At 36.4% G+C, this 12,603-nt stretch overlaps 1 protein-coding gene across 1 annotated transcript in view; it reads right to left on the reverse strand.

Annotated features, from left to right (window-relative positions):
- LOC104506229 (usherin-like) overlaps positions 1-12,603 on the reverse strand; it is a 305,157-nt gene that overhangs the window by 226,709 nt on the left and 65,845 nt on the right. Inside the window, 6 exon segments of the mRNA XM_010147113.1 lie at positions 611-691; positions 873-1,076; positions 3,903-4,176; positions 10,206-10,336; positions 10,858-11,038; positions 12,338-12,435. Coding sequence (XP_010145415.1) covers positions 611-691; positions 873-1,076; positions 3,903-4,176; positions 10,206-10,336; positions 10,858-11,038; positions 12,338-12,435 — 969 coding nt within the window.

Genomic DNA, 12,603 nt, shown 5'->3' on the forward strand with positions numbered 1-12,603 from the left:
AGCCACACACTGCTTTTGTGGTAAATATTGCCACATTTTCACACACAATCCATGAACTACTTGTTAAAAGAATTCTCATTCAGCAGCACTAAGCAGCATACCGATGTGCAGGTAATATAAATAAAAGCTTTCACAAGACCATCTTCTCCCTAGCAACTACAGGGCCTCTTATCTTCCACAGCTTGTACCTGCTATCCAAGTATCTCCTTTGTCTACGCTTGATTTTGTATCACTAAGTTAAATGTAGGAAAATACAGATACTCCTGCAGATTCACGTAACATGAGGTAAGATGTGCACATATAAACATTCCTAGATGCACGGCTGTTCTGAGTTAACGCTGCTCAATCCTTTCACATTCTCTGCTCTCACATAATTGCATAATCTAATGTATATTAGAAAAAGACCTTGAATTATGTGTGGAATATACCTGCCTGAATGCTTTATAGGTGAAAATAGCAATTTGGTATCTATTGAAAGCATTAAACAGTTTTGCTCCTTCAGAAACACTATGCAACCTACAGCACCCAAAATTGTGGTGGGATTTTCTCTAACCTGACACCAGATAGCTAATGAAAAATGGGAATAATTAAGCCTTAAAATTATATTTACCTGATTCTCTTGTACGAACACGGGTCCATACACTAGACACTGTTCCTCCTTCATTTGAGGCAACCACCCTATAAAGGTATTCTTCAAAGAATATAGAGAATTATAGAGGAGAAAAACAAACAAACAAAAAAACAATGAATACGGTAATACATTAATACAGACTGAAATAAAAATTATGTATTTCATTTAAATGAATATGGTAATACATTAATACAGACTGCAATAAAAATTATGTATTTCATTTAAAGAACCAGCGTGTTACCTGTAAATGGTTGTAGACCACCCTCATAAACACTCTGCTCTTTTCCTCGATATACTAGGATGGAGTCATTTCCCCTGCAGTTAACAGCACTGTCAGTTGATAGGCATCCATCCAGATTGACTCTGACAGCACTGCTGGACACAGATGCCAAGTTAACGACAGCACCTCGTGTAAATTTAACATCCTTCATGCAACCACCGAAACCTAGCAAACAGTAGGGGATTAGTATCACATAAAGAGCTTCAGTTGTTAATTAAGAAACACTTTTTTCCTTTTAATTCTATATTTTCAGCGTTAAAGACTGTAATGCGAATATGTTGACTTCCAACATGACATTCTGTCCCTGCTTTCAAGATACTATGCTGGTAAAAATTCCTTGTATTCTAGACTTGAGTTCCTGCCTAAATGAACTATACTTTCATTGTTTTCAACTCCATCTCATGAGGAAATAGTTTTCAGTTTTCTCTTCTGTCACTTCTCTCCAAAATTATTACCATAAAAGTGATTCTGAATTTGAAAATAATATACACGCTGCCTCAAACCCAGAAGAATATCTAGATCAAAAATATAATTAGCTTCAGAACATCACAGGTGTATATCAGTTTATCCAAATGGAGGTATAACTGCTATGCTGTTTACAAACACCCTCTGGAAACATAACCCTAAACTGTTTATTTATGAGGGGGGAAAAAAGTAACTAGATTTGATATTTATTTCTATATATACATACATATATTTCTATGCACATGTGTGTGTAACATTCCTATCAACATTAAAAATATGTTGATTAATAACTTGCAGTAAAACCACCACAACAAAATTCAGGATGTATTCTGAGTAAAGTACAGTGATTGGTGTTTAGCAGAAAACCAAATCAAACGTTAACCAAACCGAGGACCCCAATTCACTGACAAATCAACTTTGTACATTAAAACTCAGCCTCTCATAGATCAGTTCTCATTTTTAGCTTTGTGAAAGCTCTGTATTTCCATGTTATGTATTTTATTGCCTTTATTATGGCAAGATGGCAAAGCAGTGTAGTATTTGTACCTAGCCAGCTGACCTGAGAATCTAACATTCATACATAGTTCATGCAGAAAGACAGACAAACTGAAGGTGGACACCCATTTTGAATCATCCTCTGAAATACCTTCTTCTTTCTCCACAACACCAGGAATTTATGCAAACTGCTCTTTAAAATGAATACATCCTAGTTTAAGATCAATTCCTATTATTTTTACTATCTTTTTAGCTGCATTTATCACTATTTGAAGATTTCAGCCTAATGTCATCCAAATAATCTTGTTCACTCTCAGGTGGCTGCAGAATAAGTAATGACAGTACAAATTCTCACAAACATGCCTGCCAGGTCCTCTTCATTTGACCTCTCCGAAGGGCATCTGGTGGGTCATGCAAAGGCCCACACACTCTAACTGAAATTTCTTGAAGTGACTGACATGGAGGAGAGGTGGGAAGAGAAGGATATTTATCCCTTATTTGCTGTGAGCAAAACAATATTCCTTTATTCAAAATTAACTACCAAGCAGACATTAATTGAGAAAATCTTTTCTCAATATTTAGTAAACTGGGAAGGTCTCCATATTCTATTATCATACCATTACATCATTATAGTCCTAAAATAAAAGTATGTTTCAAATCTGTAATGCTTAATATTTCTTATCTACATCTACATTTAGAAACACATGAGAATATTTTTATCTTCAGATGCTCTAAATATAAATTCACAGCCACCATCTTATTTTGCAGCGTGCCGAGAAGGCTCAGTGAAAAAAGTAAATGTTTATTGATGTGGCTCAATATGCACTTCGGACATTCACTTTGGATGTTATTTTGCCCTACATTCTTTGTTCACAGATCTCTTTGCTGCAGGAGTTGCAAATGCATCCGCTCACGAGGCTATACCATCTGCTACAAGGCAACACTGACAGGGTACAACTGGCTAGCTCTTTTGGGCCATAAATATTATGCACATAGAACCTGAAGGAAGATCATAATATATGTGATACAGCTGAAAGAATACTTAAACAATGTTTTTGAGCTATGCGTGAATGCCAGTGCATGGATTTGATTCTAACTATTCTACAGCTGTAAAATCACAAGTCTTCAGCGGAAGTCTGCGGAGCTTACTTGAATGCATACATTCAATGTGAACTAATGCATTCAAAGCCACTGACTAGATTCCCCACTAATCACTTACTGACTGCTATTATTTGCCCACAGTATTTGAAAAATACACCATGACGGATGAATAGCTCTGTAAGTATTGGGAATACATCCAAACTGAAGACAGCTAGTCTAATAGACACTTTTTGACTACATTTCTCACAGTAGATCCTTATGTGGAGGCCATTAATATCAGTCTGCTATAATGCTTCTCTCTTTTCCCTAGAAATCTGACCTATTCCAGAACAGCAGGGTCACATTGTGGCTAAAAACACGATCATCTCTGCCCCTGATAGCATGGAAAACATCATAGTAAAGTAGGCAAGATCCAAATTCAGGGGTTTATACTCAATTTTTTAGACCACAATTAGTATTGCTTAAAAAAGGACTAATAAATTCTCAACTATTGTTCAATGTGGCCGCATCCAGTCTTTTTACACTGATATAAGGTATGTATATTTACTGTCTTCCACTGGTTTTGTATTCCAGATCTGTGTGACACAAGTTGATCAAGTGAAACAGGTTTATCTCAACTGGCTTTCTCTAATGAATATTTGAGATCTGGTTGAGCATCGCAAATTACTATTTGCTACTCTCCAGTTCCTCTCCTCTATGAGTTAGATTGCTTCAGATATCACTGGGTTTGAAGAATTTTTGTAGGATTACTAAGGGATCAGGACTAAGTAAAGCAGGATGGGTAGGGATAGCTGGTAATCAAAGCAACAACAGGTGGGAGGAAAAATTCATGTTACATATTAATGAATTTACACTATCAGCAGCAGAATGTCCACCTTGCACATGACACCAGTTCTTGAAAAACTTGTGTTCTTCTTGGTGTCCTCTTACCTTGTTCTAACCCCAGCTCTTTAAAAAAATTCTGAATCTCAGGTGGGACTCCTCCTATGTAGATGGGTGAGTTCACTTTCAGCTGTTGAGCATGGGGTTCGAGTGTCTGCTCTCTGAGTTCATTCATACTTGCTGAAACCACGGAGCCCTCCTTGTTCACAGTGACTTTGTTCCACTTTCCATCACAGTAAGACAATCCTAACCAGAGATCCACTTGCGTAAAGACAGTGCCAGTTTTTAAAAAGATGTTTAACATTCCACTTTCCAGTTCAATCTATATATTTTAAAACAGAAAAAGGATTTTGAAAGAGAGATCACATACACAGCAACAACAGACACAGTTATTTAAAAAAAAATCAAGGAAGTCAATGAACAAGAAATTTTAATCTTCAGGACAGGAGAAATAACAATAAAATTGTTTACACAAAATATGCTAAATACAGTGTATTAGTTAATTCAGAATATAGGAAAATATACTGATTTTTTGACAATTGACTTTGGCACTAATGTAACTAAATAAAAAGAAAATACAATGAAGCAGGACTGTTTGACTTTTTTGGAGAATGAGAAAACACTATTTTATCAATCAATTTATTTTTTAGAAGAATGTAACAAGATAATAAGGAAATGAAATGTCAGACCCGATTAAGGTCTTTTTAATTGGTTGGTGAACTCAAATTTTTCCAGCATACATTGATTCTTACATTCATACATTTAATTTCATCCTTATTCTTCTAAATCTTGCAAGAAAATAATTGTTTTTCTATGTGCTTTTTGAGATTAATGTGCCAATTCTCTAAGAGAAATACATTTGACTTAAATTTTTCACTACAGAAGTTTCCAAATGCTTTACTGCAAGACTATTTACCCTAACTGAATCAAATGAGATTGGCAGGTATGGAGCACTAAACATTTAGGTAATAGACTGGTGGGTGAAAACTACGGATACATCCACAAAAAAGGCATTATTTATTTCTATGCTAAAATTTTGTTAAATAAAAACTACGGATTTAATATAATGCTTGTCACCAGTACTGAGAAACTAACATAATGAGGTTACCAGTAGTATTAATATTGTAGTATTTGTAACTGGATTGTGTTTCCTTAACAGGGACCCCAAATGAAGAAAGAACTTGGTGTCATAGGCAATACAGGTTCTATTCCAGAGTGCACACTGGCTCCTTGCTCATGAGATAGAGGGATTTTTTGTTTCTTTGGGACCACAACTTTCCCAATTTCCATGAGTTCATAGTCCTTTGTAGATAATGGCTCTACAATACAAGCGAAGGACTGATCATGGCATCAGTGTTGACAAGTATGGCTTGAAAAAGCAGTCCATTGGACAAGTCACCATTTTTCCTCACTGATGAGAAATAATACTGAGCACACTGTGCTGGTGTAAAGAAAGCACTTCAGCTGCATGACTACAATGGTATGCCAGCAAGTCTTCCAGACCTGGAAGCTGGAGAGAGGACGTGGTGTTTGACATAGGGTCAGTACACAGCACATCCCTCTTCCAATTTATTCATTTTGGCATAGTCTTAAAGCAGGCAGTGAATGGTGGTTGTGTTTTTTGTGTTGACCTGGACTGACATTTGGAATGCCCAAGTGTGGCTAAAGAGAGAGGACCACTCTCCACTTAGAACTCTTCAGCATGGTGAAGATAAAATAAAAGCAAAGTCCTGCATAGATCTATTTTTCTCTATGATACTGAGCATAGGTTCAGAAAAAAAAAAAAAAACAACAGATAAATTCTTTACTTTTGATAAAATTCTGGGACCACTTAAAAAAAAATTGCTGGATTGTCAACCAGTCCTTGGAAGATATATTATTACTTCAAACCAAAAATGCATGAAAATCATCTTATTCTGCCAGATAACTCAATTACCATCTCTCAACAGAACAAGAGCATCGTATCACAGGTCTAAACTTGATCAAGTTCTCATTTCAATGCTTAATAGCATACTTGCTTTTCAGAATTTGGGTTACAAATATTAAGCACCACTGCAAAATTTTACTAATATTGTTCTCTATGCAAAAAATTCTTATTTTGTTATACCCAAACATGTAAGGTTAGAATTAGAAAAGCCGAAACATAGCCTGAATCTGGAAGACATAAGAGGCAAGAAGAGCTTCTACAGGCCCATTGGCAAGTTGTGGCACCTCTGAGATTGATAGAGAGACTGGTTCTGATTAAAATTTTTATTAATGACCTGGGCAATAGGATGGGATATACTCTCAGCAAGTTTGCAGTTGGTAGAAAAATGGGTGGCCACTGGTATTCTAGACATAGAAAGTAGCTTTGAAGAAAAGCACTGAGGGTCAAGATGGATTATAAATTGAACAGTGGTCAGCAATGTATCCCTGAAATCTTGAAGGTCAACATGCACTGTTGAGGCTGTATTAGAAACAAGGCAGGCATTTGGTCCAAGGAGATGATTCTTTCCCTCTATTCATCACATATAAGACCACATCTGGGCTACTGTATCCAGTTGTGGACACTCCAGCATATGAAAGATGCTGGCACACCAGCGTGAATCCAGTGAAGGGGCACCAAGTTGGTCGGGGTGGGAGTACCTAATGTATGAGTTGAACCTGACAGAATATGACTTGTTCAGTCTCAAGAGTAAGCAGGAATAGAACTTAACTGTTCAACTACCTTATGGGAAAATTCAGAGAAGGCAGACCCAGACTCTTCTCAGAGGTGCATAGTGAAACAATGACAGGCAAAAGACAAGTTGTAATGACAGAAATCACACTTAGATCTCAGGATTTCTTCTTTTTTTTTTTTTTTTTATTCTATAATGAGGATGGTCAAAGATTGGAAAAGAAATATTTGAGAAGCTATGGACTGTCCATCTGTAGAGAGATACACAAATCTCAAACAGAAAATGCCTGGAGCAACCTTATCAAACTTAAGTTGGTCCTGTTTTTAGCAGAGATTTGGAATAAATTACTTCAAAAGGTTCTTTCAACATAAATTATTTTGTGCTTCTGTATGTTCCTTCTCTGCAGGGATCAGTCCCTACCTCATTCAATCTGCTTGTAAACGTATGATTGTGAATATGAAATTAACGTCCAGCCATAGCTCTGAGAAACAAAACTCCAATAATATAGGGGCTGCATTAGGGCTTTAGAGGTTAAACCTGACATCCAAAACGGTCTCAATGAATGTAGAGCTACAAGAGTGATTATGGCTTCATCTCCTTTGAACTAGGAAGTCCTCCTGAGATTCAGGAATATCAGGAGTGACAAGCAATGAACTTCAAAGAACTTGGCAATAAGTCAGCCTGTTAGCCCTTTGAACGAAAAGGTACATGGCACTCACGTTGAACCAGTCTTTCCAGTCCAAAATCAATAAGGTTAAAGAGATGTTCTGTACTGGTACTTGCCCTGTTCAGACCTGCCAGCCAGAGGACAGAGGCCCAAACAGAGACCCCTCAATAGCCTCCTCAGACTCAGTCACTCTTTGACAGAAAGGGAATGGGAATCTCTTTCTGACACCAGACAGAGAAAAATCACTAGTGACCAATAGGAATACCACCTTCACGAGTCCTACATGAGTGCCAGTCACTTCTTTGCTAATAAAAAGATGTCTACTTTGAATCCTCAAAAGGTTTCTTTCATACCCCACCTTTGTTCCATCACACATAATGCTTTCATCTTGGACACTGGCTATTTTACTTCATGCAGCTATTCAAAAGTGCAATTCTTTCGAAAAAGTTATTGCAGAACTTTTTTCTTACTTTGTAGCTTTGCAGAAGCAAATCATCAGCTGAAATGTCTTGGGAGTTAGTGCCACTGATGCACGTAAGATCAGCCTTGCTTAGGCTTTCTCTGCTGTTGAAGTGGTCAGCAGCAAAATCAGTAATGCAAGCTCTATCAGCACAGTACCTTCTTTCAATCACAAAATCATGAGAAACACATGCTAGAGTGAGAGCTAGGTATTCATACTAGTTTATCTGGTCACAGTTTGCTCATAATTATTATGCCTGAATCCAAAGATAATCAGATTGACCTCCCTGGCTTGAGTTAATTCTCAGGGCAGGGAAGTAATGGAAGATGTGACCTTTATGCACAGCACCTTTCTAGGACATAATTTTGTCTTGGGCAGAGGACAAGACAGAGTCTTTGGCTGTTTGGTAGCAGGCCAGCCATGTGTCTAGCTATAGTCATTCCAAAACTATAAAGCTAGTAAGAGAGCTATGACCTATACAAAAGGAAGGGTCAGGGAATACTGTCTTACACTGGTACTCAGGGTAAGTTGTATAGCTTCTAATCTGTTTTGCAGTGCAAGTGTCTCCCGACCAAAGCGCCTAACAAAGACATCGTAGCTCATGCGCAACATGCTACACACCTCATTTTCACTTTCTATTAACCTTTTTTTTTTTGTGAGCTCAAGTGTACAGAAAAACCTTCTGTCATCATTATGTATGTGCAGAACACAAAGCTGCAAGGTTTGGAAAACCATGCATACATATACTCATCCTCTCTAACTTTCCTCATCTTCAGGCTATAGAGATGTTGAGGTCAGGAGTAAAGCGAGATTTTAAAAATTTGACATGACATAGGACAAATGCTAAGAAAATTATCAAATCACTGTTTTCAGTGCTAGAATTAATATAAACATAAACCTGACAACAATCTGTGCGTATGAGTAGAGAAGGAAAGTGTTTTGTCTAACTACTTTGTGCTTTTTACTCTACTTTCAATTTAATAGATCTCATTTTCTTTTATAGTCAGAAGCTATATTCTCATATTTCTGATAGTCTTTCACAGACCAAGAGAAAGGAAACAAGGGTCACATACCACAAGAGCCTCCAGAAGAATCCAAACCCTATGTTTGTCCCTGTGAATCTTGTTCACGTAAATAGTGTCCCTGTACTGTGAATTACACACATACAGGACTTTTTAGGGTGGGACAGTATTATCTGTAAAGCATCTTATGCTATTAGCTCATGATCTTGGTCATTACTTGAAGGCAAAACTAATGTAATAACATGCAATTAGCAAGACTTGTTATCAGAACTCATAATTTTTGAACTAAGATTGCTAGAAAAAGAGGAAGCAATGAAGTCTGGCAGAATTCAAAACCCAGGAAAAAATGATCTGCTGTAAAAGTCAGTAATATAAAAGTAAATATAGAGTAAATTATAGTTGACCTGAAAAGGAGAAAAATATATTCATACATTTTAGGTCAGAAGTTTAAAAGAAAAGGCACATTAGATATAATGCCATGCAATAAACCAGACTGTGACATGAAAGCCATTAGCAAAACAGCTGCATAATAAATAAATGAATGAATGAATGAAGTTCAATAAAAATTCAGAAAGGGCAGATTGGGTCATCAAGAGTAACAATACACTCAAAAATCTCTAAGTGTAAATGATTGCTTCTTGGACCAACTGAAAAGAGTTGTATTACTCTCAGTGTAATCCCCTGTAATACCTACTAACTGATGCAAGTAGTAAGTATAGTTGATGCACTAAGCAATGGTGACCACAGTCTAATTACATTCAAAATCTTTGGGGGAAGAAAAATACAAAAATCCAGAGCCACATAACTAATAAAAAAAAAAAAAACTCCAACCAAAAAAAACTGCAACAAACACATTCAACTTAAAAAAAATCCTGGAAAAGATGGAAGCAGAAGTACTTCTGAGTGTAAACCAGTCTTATTTAACAGACACAAAAAGAAAGTTCAGACACGTGTCTTGTAAATTTGCCTAATGCAGGAATTGTGCAGCTTCCTCTGCAGTGCTGGGAAAACAGTGAAAGAGATAAAATGGGATTAAGCTGGACCACTAATTTCTATCTATATGACAATCCTTATGTTTCAAATCAGAATGAACAAATCATATGGATTATAAAAAAATTCATATACCTTAAAGAGAAGGCTTTAATAGGATACCAGACAACTTCCATCGTGAACTTTCTGATTTACAATTTAATTGATTTTGTTCTAGTATGAGAACTGGGAAACTGGGTAACTCTACACTTTCTCACAAATTAACTGAAAGCTTTTAGTACATGTCTTTTATCCTCTTTTCTAATCACTTCTAATCCAGAAAAGAGAATAATTCTACTTTCCATATATTGATATCTTTCTTCTTGATGATATAAATAACAATTTATCCTGAGCATTTGTTGGAGTCTTTTTGCTCCCCTTACTCTTTGTTGGGCATAGCATTTCAAACGAAGACACAAAAAATAAATTATGGTATAAAATTTCTTTAAACGCTGGACATAGTAGATAAAACTCACAGTTCACATTTGAATATAGTTTTTGTATTTCTGAACTTACTGCAAGATAATCTGGGCCATCGTTACTGTAAACAAACAAAAGCAATCCATTCAGTTGATCTGTTCTAAATTTGAATGATATCTCAAATTCTAGTCCACCACTGAAAACCCCTGAATCCAGTTCCAGGAAGCCTTGAAAGAAAGTGAATACATGTGTAAGTTAAATCAAATACATGAGTAAACAGGCTCAAGAAACCAAAAGCAAAAATCTAGGTGCTACTTTCTACTTTGACATGAACTCAGAGTTTTCAAGATTAAGGTTTCTAATTATACCACTCTGCCACAACTATGGACAACTCTACCACAGTTGTCCATAATGTACTCAACAGACCAAAATGGTGCAACGTCCTAAATTTTGCCACCAGGCATTTTTTGATACGTTATTAGGCACCTGTGCCTCTTCAAAAGTGAAACTTCAATTTTTACATGCATATCAAATCTGCATAGAGTTACAGCAGCAGCACCTGTCTGTGAATGCAATTCCTCTTCCATGTGGCAGTCTTCTATAAACCCAGAAACCAAATTTGAAACCATTCAATAATAATCCTATATAACTAAGAATGTTTTGAAAAGCACATCACTAACACTTTTGATATGATCACCTTCTATATCCCAAGAGCATACTGGGCTAATGCAATAGCACAGCAAATTACCTTTGCCAAGAAAATGTGCTCCTTTGTAGAGGACAATGGGGCATCCTTCCCAAATATGATAGACATTGGTTTGCTCTTCAGCATCCTGCCAGTTCAAATACTCCCAGTTTTCATAGGGAGTGTGCATTTTTTTCAAAGATATGTCACTGAGACACCCCACAAATCCTTTCTGGACTATCATCTTCATCCCTGGATAAATGGAAAATATTATTTTAAGCCAATCACCTGCAACTAAACATAAATATTAATTTATGGTTTATACACAGTTATTCTACAGTATATGTGCATGTGTGCATTGATAACCAGCCATCAATCACTTCATAAATCTAGTCTCTAAGTTAAATCCAGATTCAAGTAATAAGAAGATACTGTGTCGTAGATGCTTAGGCAGATGAATAAACTTCTAGAAGTTCCATCAGGAAGTTTTCTTTCCTTCTTTGGATGAAAAAATAGCAATTTATAGCTGCTATCTCTTTTTCTTTACTGGGGAAAAAAAATATACAGCAAGTTTTAGAGATAGCCTTCTCCTGAATGGTATTTATAGTCAATGTCATTTTGATTATTTGTTGAGGTTTGGGAGAGGCATCCTGGTTTACTTGATGAACCAGTTTTAGAACACCACATACATGTATTTCTGGGTTTAGCAAACTGAAATAAAGAGACACAGGGGAAGTGGTACTCTAGTGTACCTCACATCAAATCATCAAATAGATTGCACATACTTATCAGTCATGGGAACACAAACTTGACATCATACCAGCTTTTAGTTTTACATGAGGGGAAAAAAAAAAAAAAAGCACAAGCCTGGATATGAATCCACTGAGAACAGCTGATTGTGTACTGTTTTTGCATGCAGTCACCTCTCTTATCTGCTGGTAGAATGGCATATAGACCAAGTTTATATATGAAGATGTATGTTTATTGATTCTGTGGAAGACAGCTATGATCCAGCTCCACATAAATACAGCTGTAGAATACAGATATATTCATACACCACTGAGTTCAATGTAACAATCCCTGAAAGATCCAAACTCACACCCAAAAAGGCCAGCATCCTGACCGTGCATCCCGGTGGCATATATAACTGTGTGCTTAAAATAATAAAAATAATTTGCATGTGTATTTTGGAAAAGAATTTGGGAATCTAGAATGTAAAACATACCCATAAGTTTCTCATACCCACCCAGCTTGCTTGCAGGTTTAGAGTTCTGTATGTAAAATCAATTAAGATGTACACAGTTCTCATACCTGATTTATTGATAATGAAATCTGCTAGATGGATACTTCAATCTATCCCAAAAGATAAAACAGTACCAACTTATTTTTTATTTAAAAATATGCAAATGACTATGCAAATTATGTACTATCCTCATGTTCCTGGCACAATATCAGAACAGCCTACAGCACTGCAAAGGCAGTTAAGTCAGTGTCACTGTACAGGAGTTGTCATATAATACAGACCACAATCATACTCACCTACATCCTTCCTTACAATAGTATAACTCTGTGGAAGTCCTCCAACAAAAACTCCTGTGGTCTCACCAATAATGGTACTGCCACTAGTGGCTAAGGAAGAACCTGAACAGAATAGGTCATTATTCTTGTGTTCAATGCTTTCAACAGATTTACAACTCAATAACAGAATATTGGAGAAAAGAGGCTAATGTTAAACAATATCCTAATATTTCCCCATACACATCCTGGAAATATTTCCAGCTCTATTTTGCAAAAGGATATGAAGACAAT

The sequence above is a fragment of the Eurypyga helias genome, unplaced genomic scaffold, assembly GCF_000690775.1.
Source record: "Eurypyga helias isolate BGI_N326 unplaced genomic scaffold, ASM69077v1 scaffold6362, whole genome shotgun sequence".
NCBI lineage: Eukaryota > Metazoa > Chordata > Aves > Eurypygiformes > Eurypygidae > Eurypyga > Eurypyga helias.